At 35.6% G+C, this 14,700-nt stretch overlaps 1 protein-coding gene across 4 annotated transcripts in view; it reads left to right on the forward strand.

Moving 5' to 3' along the window:
• Nucleotides 1–14,700, forward strand: part of KIAA2026 (KIAA2026 ortholog) — a 104,322-nt gene that overhangs the window by 23,965 nt on the left and 65,657 nt on the right. For 3 of the 4 annotated variants that reach the window (XM_029202467.1, XM_029202468.1, XM_029202471.1), the window contains exon 2: nucleotides 5,489–5,689. The exons of the other annotated variant lie outside the window; for it this stretch is intronic. In XM_029202467.1, the coding sequence (XP_029058300.1) occupies nucleotides 5,489–5,689 (201 nt within the window). The remainder of the gene's footprint in view (nucleotides 1–5,488; nucleotides 5,690–14,700) is intronic. 4 annotated transcript variants of the gene reach the window in all.

The following is a 14,700-nucleotide window of genomic DNA, read 5'->3' on the forward strand; positions in this document are numbered from 1 at the left end:
CTGCAGGATTAGTTTTTGATAAGAGACACTTTTTTCACTGCAACTTAAAGTGCAGATACATTTTGTTTAGCTTCGGATAATTTTGTTTTTTGAGAATCAGGAAGTTAATCGAGCTCTTTCTTTAAAACTACCATTTTCTCTGTGAAATAAGTAATAAGCAAAGTCAACTGCTATATGATGATGGATAGTGAGGTGAAGTTTTTGAATAATGATGGCGTTTGAAGTTGAGAACCGAAGAGGGAGTTGACTTCCTTCAAAGAAGTAATCTTAGGCGAGCCCAGTTTAGGTTACAGTTAGACAATAAACTACCAGGTGGTGATTTTTTTTCTCCTACAGTGCTTAGTAGTGGAGATATAGGCGTGAAGGACCTTTTAGCTGAGATGCAAGAGAGAGATAGGGTGCCTGAGACAGAAAGATAAATTGGTCAAGGGAGATGAGATAGAAGAGGTTAGTCATATATGATGGTTCCCAACTTAGTTATCTATATGAATAGCTGAAAGAGGCTGAATTATGTGAGAGCAAATAAAGGAACCAAACAAGGGACTGGAGGTCTGGATGAAGATGAGTTTAAAGTGCAAGGGGAATAAGAGTAACAATTGGGAGAATAGAAAGTAAGATCAAGTAGGAAATAAGTTTAACACTCTGTGATAAATGCTTTTTTTTTTTTTTCCTTTGGTGTGGATGAAGACTTCTTTGTTCCAGAACTGTTAGGGGTATCATATATAAGCTGGAGATGAGAGGAGTGGTCGCCAAACTTTTATGATTTGGCTTCTCAAGCAGAAAAGGTTTTGAATAAGTACCCCTGTTGTATGCATATTTATTTATAAATCATATATAGGTTCTTCTGTACTATTATGCTTTATATATTATAAAACGTATCACAATACATTAAACTAGATCCTGGAAATGAGAGATTAAGCATATTTTAAAATTTAAAAAATAATATTAATGTTATGAAAAGTTATTTTTGGTGAGGGCGTTTTTATACTTCATTAGTTTTGAAAATCTTGGTTTAATAATTGGCTGTAGAGTTATCTAAAAGGCTTGTTTTAAGTTGAGTTTATTTTGGTACTTGGTTTTAAAGACTGTTGTAGTTCAGAGCTCATAAAGATACACAAATCCAGATGGAAAAAGTGCATGACAGGCTGGGCTGACTACATAATGATGCTTATCTATCAAACATGCAAAAGTTTTTGTTGAAATCTACCAAAAAAAGTTCTGCCTTTCCTAATTTCAGTTAGTTGCTCTTGAAAACGAATACTAAGTTCCTGTTGTGCTGGATAATCTTCATTTGCACCTTCAAATCTATTCTCCACCCTTGTGCACTATGCTCTGTGCCCCAGGAAGCTGATCTCTAAGGACTGTTATAACTGGTCTGCCTTGTTTTCTGGCTTCTGATTGGGTTCAGTCAGTTGGAGGCACTGACAGAGAGGTAGGGATATTTATTCTAACAGCTTCTTCTTTGCTGGGCTTCAGTAACTGCATCATCATCGTGTGGCCCTCCTCTACAATGACAGCTTCTTGGTTCTAGTAACTATTCCCTCCCCTTTCCCTGTTGAGCCTAGAGTGATAATAATGCTCTCTAGCTAGTCCACGAGTGCTTCACCATCCCTTCCTAGTTTCCCTTAACCTTACCTGCACATTTGTAAATGGTGTCTTCATTAAACATCACCTCCTTTTGAGTATTATCTCTTTCTTGTCAGGACCCTGAGGGCTATATTGCATTTTAATATTTTTTTAAGTAAATGGGTTTAAAAAGTGACTGAAACTCTTCATTTGGAACATTTTAAAGCACATTAGATGATTCTGTTTCCAACTTTTAAGTGGACAGATAAACTTTTTATAGGTGACACTTCTACATTGTTTTGGTAATGTAAAATCATGTAATAGCGGAAACCTTTCCAATCATCTTTTTATAGTAGAGGGTCAGTCCAAATATTAACCTTAAGTAAAACTTAGTATCAGTTTACTTCCACCTTAATACTTATTTTAATAATTTTGAACAAAATTGCACCTCTGAATTCTGAAACTTGGAATGCATCAACACCACAGAAAAGACCTTTTCATGCTTTCTTTGTGAGGGAAAAAAAAAAAGTAAAAGGGTAACTGTAAAACTCAATGAATCAACCATAATTATTGCTTAGCTTTTGCTTATAGTTAGCAATCTGTTATTTTCAAAGTACTGTCAGACTGATTTCATGGAATAATTTTCCTAATAGGAAGGAAAACTTGAATTTTGGGAAGGGGGAGTTATTTTGGTGTATTATTTGATTGCAGATTATCTGACAATTCTTATTTGGAGGTGAGACTTATTTTCATCTTATTTTATTGCCTTTCTCTGATGTATGAAAACTCAAGTACTAGTTAGTAACAAATGTTTAATCAGTGTTCTTTTACTGTGGACAAAATAGATGAGTAGAATTTTTCAACTTTATGTGTGTAAATTTAAAATGAAAAATAAATGGTTTGGCTTGTATCCTTCCAAATACTATATCTATATACCACAGTTTGAGGCTCTGAAGGTAACAGCCATTAACAAAACAAAGTGCTTATCCTCCTGGAGCTTTCATTCTGGTGAGGATATGGATAATTACCAAATAAACAGATAATTAATGTATGATAAGTAACATGAAGAAAAAGAAACCAGAGTAAAACAATAGAGAATAACAGGGAATCCTTTACAGGATTCTTTAAAACTACCATTTTCTCTGTGAAATCAGGAAGGTCCTCTCAAATATGGTGATATTTGAATACAGATTTGAATGAAGTGATAGTGCCTAGCCATACAAATATCTGGGGGGAAAGTGCCTTACAGGAGAGCGATCAAGTGCAAATCAGATGTTGGTGTGACTGAGAATAACAAGGAGACTTTTGTGGCCAGAACACAAAAAGCTAAGGTCAGAGTTACAGAAAATAGGGTCTGAAGAGGTAGATGAGGGCCATATCATACTAACTCTTGTAAGCCATCAGAACTTTGCATGGTATTTTAAGTATAACTGGAAGGCTTTGGAAGAGACAGAGCAGGGCAATGACATAATCTGATTGGCTTTTTAAAAGGATTACCTGGGTTGCAGCTTGAAGGATAGACTGGAGGGAGATCAGAGTAGAAGTCAGGAGACGTGTCACAAAGAGATTGAAGTAATCTAGGTGAGAGTTTGAACATGTACACAAGCACACACTACTGGATGCCATATGTATGTTTACATATACTTGTATATAATTCCTTTTGGGGTAAAAATATATATTTTACCCCAAAACAACTTCTTTACATTCAGCAGTGTAATGTGGACATCTTTTATAGTGAGTACATACAGATTTACCTGTTGCTTTTAATGGATGATGGTATTGCATGTTGTGATGTACATGACTTTATTTAACCTGTCTCCTATCGAAGGACATTTGTTTCCAGATTGTTCTTTTTGAATGACAAACAATACTTTGTGTGTGTGTGTTATTGCTCACAGTTGTGGATATATGTCTATAGGGTAAATTCCTAGAAGCATGATGGGTCAAAGGATATGTGCACATTAAATCTTAATGATTATTACCAAATTGACTTCCAAGAAGGCTGTGCCAATTTTACATACCCACTAATGTATGAGAATTCTTTTCCTTAGACCCTTTCATCTTTATGTATTGATACAAGAGAAGCATCATCGTTTTCTTTGTATTTGGGTTATGAATGATAAATATCAAAACTTATAAATTCTTATTTCTGATGAGTAATAAAGGATATGAATTCCTCTTTGTTATGAGAAAATACTGTTTAAAAAAGTAGTTTATAACTTCACCATCTCTACCTATAAGACTGAAGTTAAAGGGTAAAATTTAGTTTCTGACTTGTTTACATGACAGTTTATAAGCCATATGACTTAATATTTCCCTCAACTCTCCTTATCCCCAGTGCTCTACATACCGTGTAACCTCTGACATGTCATCACATTTCAGTGTAATATTGTCCATTAATGTTCTTTTCCATTAGTATCGATGAGGAAATAATTAAAATTACAGAACTAGTTAGTTTGCCAGTGTGAACACTATGCTAAAATGAACCCAGGTATAGCCATTCAGTATCTGTTATTGCCAGTTTATTTTCCTTGGGCCCACATTCCTTACTCCCAGCCAGTTAGCCACTATATAGATGTATGCTGTTGTGCTTAAAAGATCACAGCCTGAAACAGTATGAATAGATTAGCTCAAGTTCTTTAGCATTACTAGAAAACCAGTTTAAAAGTTTATGCCCTGCCTAAAGCTGAATTAGTTAAAATGTTATCTCATAATAAAGAAAACACATAATAGGGCCACAGTTCAGTAGAACCTTGCAGTCATACTATTCATGGGACCTAGATGGCCTGAGAGTAAGATTGTTATAAAGTTACTCTAACTTAGAGTAATAAACCATTGTAAATATAGTCCAAGATGGGCAGGAGTTTGATTATATTTCATGCCATAAAGGTTTATGTTTCGGTGAACCTTTAGCTTATTTTATATTGCATAAAGCCTGTGCCTATAGGAAAGCAGGAAAATATGACTACAGGGTCAAATTTTAATTTACATAGATTCTTATCCAGCATATTGAATGCTTACTTTAAGATTGACTTGATTTTACCATTGTAGAAACAACATGTACAAAGCCTTCAGAGGCTCTGGGATGTTTTGCAGAGGTAGAACAGCAGATATTTTCCCTGGTGCTTTTTACGATTAACTCATATAGATTTACAATTAACTCATAAATTCAGGATTCAGTTTTTATTCTAGACTTAAAATTTTATAAGATTAATGTTTCTTTCTTCAGTGTAAATAGTTTTAATCCAAATTCATTAAGACAATTTATGGATAATTAAGCAAACAGCTAAGAAAATTTTTCATCCTTTAAGCATTAGACTAGTATCTTAGTGTAATAATAAATACCATAGGGTAGGGAGACATTTATGGTGAGGTTGAAGAGGAAATCTAGATTCCTAGGTTCTTTTTATAGTTTAGTCAGAAGGTTTCTAAATTTACAATTATATATTGTAATGCTTACAACTTAAAATTATATATTGTAGTGCTTCATTTGTTTATAATTACTGCAAAGTGTTTATATATCATAAATTTTCTCTCCCAGAATGTTTTTGTGTGATTGTATATTTTTCCATAGTAATGATATAGTAGTATGAAATATATGAAGAGATGTAAAGATAAGCTACATTTAATTTTGCAAACAATAAAATTTTTTCATTAAAGAGATCTTTAATTCTTAATTTTAGTGCTTCAATTTTATATTTTTTTAATGTAGGGAAGAGACTATCACTCAGACTGACTTTATGACATGAGTAAGGAAAATTAGAAATTATGTAGGGAGGATAAAAATCTGAAACATAGCTAAGCAAGGTTTAACTAAATTTTTATGTAGTTAGCAAAAAGGATTCTTCTTAAGATGCTGGTTAAGGGGGTTTATTTCTTACCCAGAAGATTTGACCTGTGAATTGACTTATTCTTCTCCAAGGCACTTGAGAGAAAAGACAACGATAGCAGTTACATCTAGAGGCTATTATGGATTGGAGGATGAGAAGGGAACTGCATGTACTTCAACAAGGCGCCGGTCAACACCACGAAGTTTGGCAGGCTTGACAAGTGGAGTTTTTGAATCTGTAATGGTTCAAGTTTTGAGACAGGAAGAACAGCTGAGAGCAAAAGAAGAAAAAAGGTAAATGCTAAAAAAAAAAAAAAAAGTTGAGTTTCATGTTGTTCAAATTTTCAGGAACTACATTTCAAAGAGTAGTTGTATAACTTTTGTGTGCCCATATCAAATTTCTGGGCCCATTTTAATAGTGTTCCAAAATGCATTCTCAACTACGTATGAGTTAGTACTGAAACATCACAATGATATTTGTTTCAAAATACAGTTTTAAAATTTAAACCAAATTACTTTGAAGCTATACAAAAATAATTTGTATGAAAGATTTCAGGGTGCTTTCTAGATTTCTGGAAGTAGTCTTAAATGAATTATAAATTTTAAATGAGAGGAATTTTATGTAGATTCATAGAGCTTTAGAATAGAATCACAGACCTTTAAAGTTTAAAATTAGGAGAAACTCCAGAGACTGTGTAGTTCAAAATGACATATAGGTTCACTTCTGCCAGTCCTCCATTGGTATTAATTTCCTGGATAACTCTGCTTACTCTGGATTCATCAGGAAAGAATGTTGTGCTCAATTAGTGTTACCTTCTAGGGTCTGGGAGCATAGAGATCGATGACACATCTGTAATTTTTTTTTAATAGCAAGAGACTAGGGCCCAGAGAGAGGTAAGTGATTACTGAAAAAAGACTGGTGATTTTTTTTTTTTTTTTTTTGCTGTACGCGGGCCTCTCACTGTTGTGGCCTCTCCCGTTGTGGAGCACAGGCTCCGGACGCGCAGGCTCAGCGGCCATGGCTCACAGGCCTAGCCGCTCCGCGGCATGTGGGATCTTCCCAGACCGGGGCACGAACCCGTGTCCCCTGCATTGGCAGGCGGACTCTCAACCACTGCGCCACCAGGGAAGCCCCAGACTGGTGATTTTTATACTAAATCATATCTCAAACTATGTTAGGAGTGATTGCTGACCTAATAGGGAACTGAGTGATTGCTGACCTAATAGGGAACTACTAATGCTACTCAAAGGCAATTTATAATATATTGTTGCTCCTCTTATAGTAATAAATTTAGCTTGCTTTGATATTTGTAGGATTAAAATTCAACCTTGAGACTTTCTACCACCATACTTTTTAATAGTAGTGGTTAATTGGGAACTCACTGTGAAATACTTTTTTTTTCTATAGAGCCTCATAGAACTACTTATGCTATAGGAAAGAGGGTTTTATGGAAGGGGATAAGGATTAACCTGACAGTAGTATATAACACATTGGAATAGAGAGGAATTGAAGAAAAGCAAAGCTTGTAGGAAGAAGGCTGTAGTAGCCTAGACCTCCACTACTGGTAACCAGAAATAGGGAGAAGGTCAGATTGTTCTGGGAACAATCAACAGTACTTAGTACCTTCCTTGACATAGGGGGAACAAAGGAAGAGACAAAGAGGAGTCAGGAGGTAGTTGTAATAATACCAATAAGAAGAAGATTAAAAAGAATGGTTAACATTTATTGAGCAGGACTATTTGCCAGGTTTAGCTCTGAGCACCTTGTATGTATGTATTCAGCATTTGTCCGGAGGCACAGAGACATTAAGTAACTTGCCCAGAGCCAGGCAATTTTTGAGTGGTAAATTTAAGATTGGAACCCAGGCAGTTTGGTTATAAAGCTTGTGCTCCTAAGCAGCATGCTGTCCCTGTGACTTAAATATGATGGAATCAGTAAAGAAAATAAAACTTTGAGTCCATGGTGTGGAGAAAGATCAATGAACTGCAGTTTTTAATAAGTTGTTCGAAGTGATGAGGGAAGCATTTAAGCAATTAAGTAGAAATGGCTAGTAAGAAACTAGAGATATGACTGAATCTTTTTCTTTAATCCAATTTTACATATATTTATCTGTGTCCTGTGCTTAACATCAAATAAACATGGGTGAATAAGACATGGGAAAAAATCCTTCATTAAATGTCTAGTGACTATGATAATTTACTATGAATTAAACTTTCTCTTTGAGTACAGTGTTAACCTTTCCTTTTTTGATTAGAAATATTTTAAGCATGGAGCAACGAATAAATACAATTGTAATAAAGGCCTAGATACCCACTACCCAGCAATTTTTAAACAAAATAAGCATAGTTTTAATCAAGATTTTCTGTATTTTTCTTCTGTCCTCAGGAGAAACCACTTTCCAGACTTTATCATTCCCATGTATTTTATTATTAAATTTAAAGAATTCTCTTATATATTCTGGATACAAGTCCTTTGCTAGCTATATATATGCGTTGCAGATATTTTCTCCCAGTCTGTGTCCTGCCTTTTCATTTTCAGTGTTTTTTGAGGAAGAGAAAGTTTCATGCTTTTGATGCAATTGTAAATCATTTTGAAATTCAGTTATATTTTGTTGCTAACATACAGAAATATATTTGATTTTTTTAAATTGATTTACAATGTTGTGATAGTTTCAGGTGTATACAGGTCTGTTTCTTAACATTCTTTTTTTTTTTAACATCTTTTTTGGAGTATAATTGGTAACAATGGTGTGTTAGTTTCTGCTTTATAACAAAGTGAATCAGCTATACATATATCCCCATATCTCTTCCCTCTTGCATCTCCCTCCCTCGCACCCTCCCTATCCCACCTCTCTAAGTGGTCACAAGCACCAAGCTGATCTCCCTGTGCTGTGCGGCTGCTTCCCACTAGCTATATATTTTACATTTGGTAGTGTATATATGTCCATGCCACTCTTTCACTTTGTCTCAGCTTACCCTTACCCCTCCCCATGTCCTCAAGTCCATTCTCTAGTAGGTCTGCGTCTTTATTCCCGTCCTGCCCCTAGGTTCTTCATGACCATTTTTTTTTTTTAGATTCCATATATATGTGTTAGCATATGGTATTTGTTTTTCTCATTCTGACTTACTTCACTCTGTATGACAGACTCTAGGTCCATCCACCTCACTACGAATAACTCAATTTCGTTTCTTTTTATGGCTGAGTATTATTCCATTGTATATATGTGCCACATTTTCTTTATCCGTTCATTTGTCGATGGACACTTAGGTTGCTTCCATGTCCTGGCTATTGTAAATAGTGCTGCAATGAACATTGTGGTACATGACTCTTTTTGAATTATGGTTTTCTCAGGGTATATGCCCAGTAGTGGGATTGCTGGGTCGTATGGTAGTTCTATTTTTAGTTTTTTAAGGAACCTCCATACTGTTCTCCATTGTGGCTGTATCAACTTCCATTCCCACCAACAGTGCAAGAGGGTTCGCTTTTCTCCACACCCTCTCCAGCATTTATTGTTTGTAGAATTTTTGATGATGGCCATTCTGACTGGTGTGAGGTGATACCTCATTGTAGTTTTGATTTGCATTTCTCTAATGATTACTGATACTGAGCATGCTTTCATGTGTTTGTTGGCAATCTGTATATCTCTTTGGAGAAATGTCTATTTAGGTCTTCTGCCCATTTTTGGATTGGGTTCTTTGTTTTTTTGATACTGAGCTGCATGACCTGCTTGTAAGTTTTGGAGATTAATCTTTGTCAGTTGCTTCATTTGCAAATATTTTCTCCCATTCTGAGGGTTGTCTTTTGGTCTTGTTTATGGTTTCCTTTGCTGTGCAAAAGCTTTTAAGTTTCATTAGGTCCCATTTATTTATTTTTGTTTTTATTTCCATTTCTCTAGGAGGTGGGTCAGAAAGGATCTTGCTGTGATTTATGTCATAGAGTGTTCTGCCTATGTTTTCCTCTAAGTTTTATAGTGTCTGGCCTTACATTTATGTCTTTAATCCATTTTGAGTTTATTTTTGTGTAGGGTGTTAGTGAGTGTTCTAATTTTATTCTTTTACATATAGTTGTCCAGTTTTCCCAGCACCACTTATTGAAGAGGCTGTCTTTTCTCCATTGTATATTCTTGCCTCCTTTATCAAAAATAAGGTGACTGTATGTGTGTGGGTTTATCTCTGGGCTTTCTATCCTATTCCATTGATCTATATTTCTGTTTTTGTGCCAGTACCATACTGTCTTGATTACTGTAGCTTTGTAGAATAGTCTGAAGTCAGGGAGCCTGATTCCTCCAGCTCCTTTTTTCTTTCTCAAGATTGCTTTGGCTATTTGGGGTCTTTTGTGTTTCCATACAAATTGTGCAATTTTTTGTTCTAGTTCTGTGAAAAATGCCATTGGTAGTTTGATAGGGATTGCATTGAATCTGTAGGTTGCTTTGGGTCGTATAGTCATTTTCACAATGTTGATTCTTCCAATCCAAGAACATGGTATATCTCTCCATTTATTTGTATCGTCTTTAATTTCTTTCATCAGTGTCTTATAGTTTTCTGCATACAGGTCTTTTGCCTCCTTAGGTAGGTTTATTCCTAGGTTTTTTATTCTTTTTGTTGCAGTGGTAAATGAGAGTGTGCCCTTAATTTCACTTTCGGATTTTTCATCATTAGTGTATAGGAATGCCAGAGATTTCTGTGCATTAATTTTGTATCCTGGTACTTTACCAAATTCATTGATTAGCTCTAGTAGTTTTCTGGTAGCATCTTTAGGATTCTCTATGTATAGTATCATGTCATCTGCAGACAGTGACAGCTTTACTTCTTCTTTTCCGATTTGGATTCCTTTTATTTCTTTTTCTTCTCTGATTGCTGTAACTGAAGCTTCCAAAACTATGTTGAATAAGAGTGGTGAGAGTGGGCAGCCTTGTCTTGTTCCTGATCTTAGTGGAAATGGTTTCAGTTTTTCACCATTGAGGATGATGTTGGCTGTGGGTTTGTCATATATGACCTTTATTATGTTGAGGTAAGTTCCCTCTATGCCCACTTTCTGGAGGGTTTTTATCATAAATGGGTGTTGAATTTTGTCGAAATCTTTTTCTGCATCTATTGAGATGATCATATGTTTTTCTTCCTCAGTTTGTTAATATGGTGTATCACATTGATTTGTGTATGTTGAAGAATCCTTTATATAAATGTCAACTTTCTGTTTTCACTCAGCATCATGTATCTGAGATTTAACTGTGTTGAATTATTTCATTCTAGTTTATTTCACGTGCTAGTATATAATATTACATTATCTGACTGTATTACAGTTTATCCATTTACCTGATAAGATGCACATTTTGGATTATTTCTAGTGTTTTGTTATTATGGAATGCTACAGTAAACATTGATGTATGTGTCTTCTTTAAGGATGGAGATACAGATAGATGTGTGTGTATGTGTTCATTCTACTTTGTTTTTAATTTTATTTTTCTTCTTTATATTTTGACTCACTCAACCCATTTTTCCCATTTCCCACCCTCCTCCTCTGGCAACCACCCATCTGTTCTTTTTTTTAAGATTCCACATATAAGAGAGATCATACAGTTTCATCATTCTGTGTCTGACTTTTTTCACGTAGTGTAATGGCCTCAAGGTCCATCCACGTTGTCACAGATGGCAATATTTCCTTCTATTTTGTGGCTGAATAATATTCCATTGTGTATATATACCTCATTTTCTTTATCCATTCATCCGTTGATGGATACTTAGATTGTTTTTATATCTTGGCTGTTGTATATAAGGTTGCAGTAAACATGGGGGTACATATATATTTTCAAGTTAGTATTTTTATTTTCTTCAGATAAATGCCCGGAAGTGGAATTGCTGGATTATATTGTAGTTCTATTTTTAATTTTTGAGGAGCTGTCATACTGTTTTCCATAGTGGCTGCACCAGTTTACATTCCCAACAGTGCTCAAGGGTTCCCTTTTCTCCACATCCTCACCAGTACTTCTTATTTTTTGTCTTTCTGATAATGGTCATTCTGAAGGTGTGAGGTGGTGTCTCATTGTGGTTCTAATTTGCATTTCCCTGATGATTAGTGGTGTTGAGCATCTTTTCATATACCTGTAGGCCATCTGTGTGTCTTTGGAAAAATGTATATTCAGATCTGTCCATTTTTTAATCAAATTGTTGGTTTTTTGCTATTGGATTGTATCAGTTTTTTTATATATTTTGGATTTTAGCCTCTTACCAGATACATGATTTGCAAATATTTTCTCCCATTCAGTAGGTTGCCTTTTCATTTTGTTGATGGCTTCCTTTGCTGTACAGAGCTTTTAAGTATGATGCAGTCACATGTAGTTATTTTAGCTTTTGTTGCCTTTGCTTTTGTTGTCATATTCCAAAAATCTTTACCAAGACCTGTGTCAGGGAGCTTACTGCTTATCTTTTTCTTCTAGGAGCTTTATGGTGTAAGGTCTTATGTTCAAGTCTTTGATCCATTTAAGTTAATTAATTGTTGTATATGTTGTAGGAGAGCCATCAAATTTCATTCTTTTGCATGTAGCTGTCCAGTTTTCCCAACACCATTTATTGAAGAGATTGTCCTTTCCCCATTGTATATTCTTGGCTCCTTTGTCATAAATTAATTGACTGTATATGCATGGGTTTATTTGTGGGCTCTCTGTTCCTTTCCATCGATCTGTGTGTCTGTTTTTATGCCAGTACGCTACTGTTTTGATTACTGTGGATTTGTAGCATCATTTGAAGTCAGGGAGCAGGGTCCTTCCAGCTTTCTTTGGTCTTTCACCTCCTGGGTACTTCATTCTTTTTGATTCAATTGTATATTCATTCTGCTTTTAATCTTACGGTCATGGCAGGTTCTTCAACGTTTTTTGGAGTGTTGCTACACTAATATATTCTTCTTAAAGTTGTTGTGAGGAGGTTATATTGATAAAGTAGTTACCATCATTATTGATAAAGTAGTTACCATCATTATTGGTTTTGTTTTTAAAAATTAATTAGTTTATTTATTTTTTAGGTGTGTTGGGTCTTCGTTGCTGTGCACGGGCTTTCTCTAGTTGCAGCGAGCGGGGGCTGCTCTTCATTGCCATGCGGGCTTCTCATTGCGGTGGCTTCTCTTGTTGCAGAGCACAGGCTCTAGGTGCGCGGGCTTCAGTAGTTGTAGCATGTGGGCTCAGTAGTTGTGGCTCGTGGGCTCTAGAGCACAGGCTCAGTTGCTCTGTGGCACTTGGGATCTTCCCGGACTAGGGCTTGAGCCCATGTCCCCTGCCTTGGCAGGCAGATTCTTAACCACTGTGCCATCAGGGAAGCCCTCCCTCAGTCTTAAGTGCCATCATTGTCCAATATTTTAGTTCTTTCTGGTTCTTAACTGTCCAGCTATTGCCACAGTTCAAGTTTTTATCCAAGAGTCTGTCCTTTTCTCATGTTATACTTTCTTCATAAGTCATCTCATCCATTCCCATACCACCTATATACAGAAGACTCAGATATATGTCTCTTGCCCAAACTTCACTAAGTTTGAGACCTAACTGCATATTTAACATGTCTCTGGATGTAGTATCTATCACTGACTGTATCATTGTCTCTCATCTACCAGGAAACAGGTGGTACATTCAAAATGAGAAAATTCAAGGAGGGTTTATTTCAAAAGAGATTGGATTATAGCTGAACATTAAGACATGAGGCTGTTAGCCAGGGTGAGCAAGAGGGTGTAGTTACTGGTACCCATGAGAGGATTACAAAGAAGAGTCTATTGAGATGATACCTTGTGTTGAAGGACACAACTCCCCCCCTTTTATTTAAGTCCATTTATAAAGCTTTTATTCCACTTATATGAACTTAATACATGTGTTCTTAACAATTATGCTTGTATTGTTCATGAAAATTTAACAAGACATTAAACAAGACAGCCATCAGCTCAGGTTATTTCCCTATTAACTATTTTTACAGCACATGCATGTTAGGCAAGTACCAAAAACCTCACAGAGAGGAAGCCAAGGGAATAAGTACTTTACCCTACTTTTCCCTACTTTCCTGTCTTTATCTGGTCCTTTCCAGGGCTCCCTCAACTAAACCTAAGGAAAGCTAGTTTATGATGTTGCCTGCTGATACAGTTAAACTACACAGTGAAGGGTAGAGAATAGATCTGCAGGCAAACAAAAGATATTTGCTATAGATATCTTCTTCAAATTGATTACATCAAAAATTAATTATGAAAGCATAATGCTTACACCTAAAACTTGATCTCACTGTAGTGCTCCCTATCTTTATGAATGGCACCAGTATCTATTAGATTATTTAAATTAGAAACCTAGGATTCGTCCAGGACATCTTCCTTTCCCTTATACCCAAATCAAATTCATCCCCAAATGTTGACGGTTTTATTTCCTAATCTCTCTTGAATTTGCTACCCTCTATCTTCTCTGCCTCCATCCAGTTCCTTAATTTCTCACTTAGGCTACTATAATCTTTTCTTAATTGGTGAAACAGTTGTCCTCCTTCCATTCTGTTTTTCACATTAAAGCTAGAATGAACTTTTCCAAATGCAAATTTGATCATGCCACTTACCTATTCCCATTACTTACACCTCCCCAAAACAAAGCAAGTCAAGTACACACACGAACTTTAATGGCTTAATATAGTTTATAAGACCCTGCTTTTACCTTTTGGCCTCACCCTATCTCCCTAACCTCATCATATGCCTTTTTTCCCCACATTTCTTGCTATCCTTGCCACACCTGCCTTCTTTTTCTGTCTTCAGTACCAAGAGAGTGTTAACTTTATGTGCATCCGAATTTAGAGTTTACATAAAAACACATGTAAAATGTATCAGGAATAGTGAGACTTTTTCTTTTAACCTTTGTTTTCTAAATTTTCTAAAATAAGCATGCTTTTCTTTTATAATTGAAAATATGACAAGTATTAAAATTTATAAAGTGCCACATAACTAGTGAGATAGGCTGAGTTTTTTAAATGTCTTTTGAGCCTCTCACAAGATTTGTTTTAAGTCCTTAGAAGGAAAATGTGACATTTAGTCATCAACATGTGGTATGATACATGGGAGTGCTAAACAAAGCCTCCCTCTCTGTGTACAATTAATTTATCATAATCTATCATGATAATTTTATCAATCTATCAATTCTGTCGATCTAATATCCTCTTGAGAGCTAGTCAGAGACTAGCTGAGAATATAGCTACTGTAAAATTTGGCCTGGAAGGGGCTTTGAAAACATCATAAAGAAAGGTCAGATTGGAAGGCAGGGAAGATTGCAAGGATCGTATGATTACAGTAGTTGTGCTTAAGACCT

The sequence above is a fragment of the Monodon monoceros genome, unplaced genomic scaffold (genome assembly GCF_005190385.1).
Source record: "Monodon monoceros isolate NGI ecotype Baffin Bay Population unplaced genomic scaffold, NGI_Narwhal_1 Super_Scaffold_5, whole genome shotgun sequence".
Classification (NCBI taxonomy): domain Eukaryota; kingdom Metazoa; phylum Chordata; class Mammalia; order Artiodactyla; family Monodontidae; genus Monodon; species Monodon monoceros.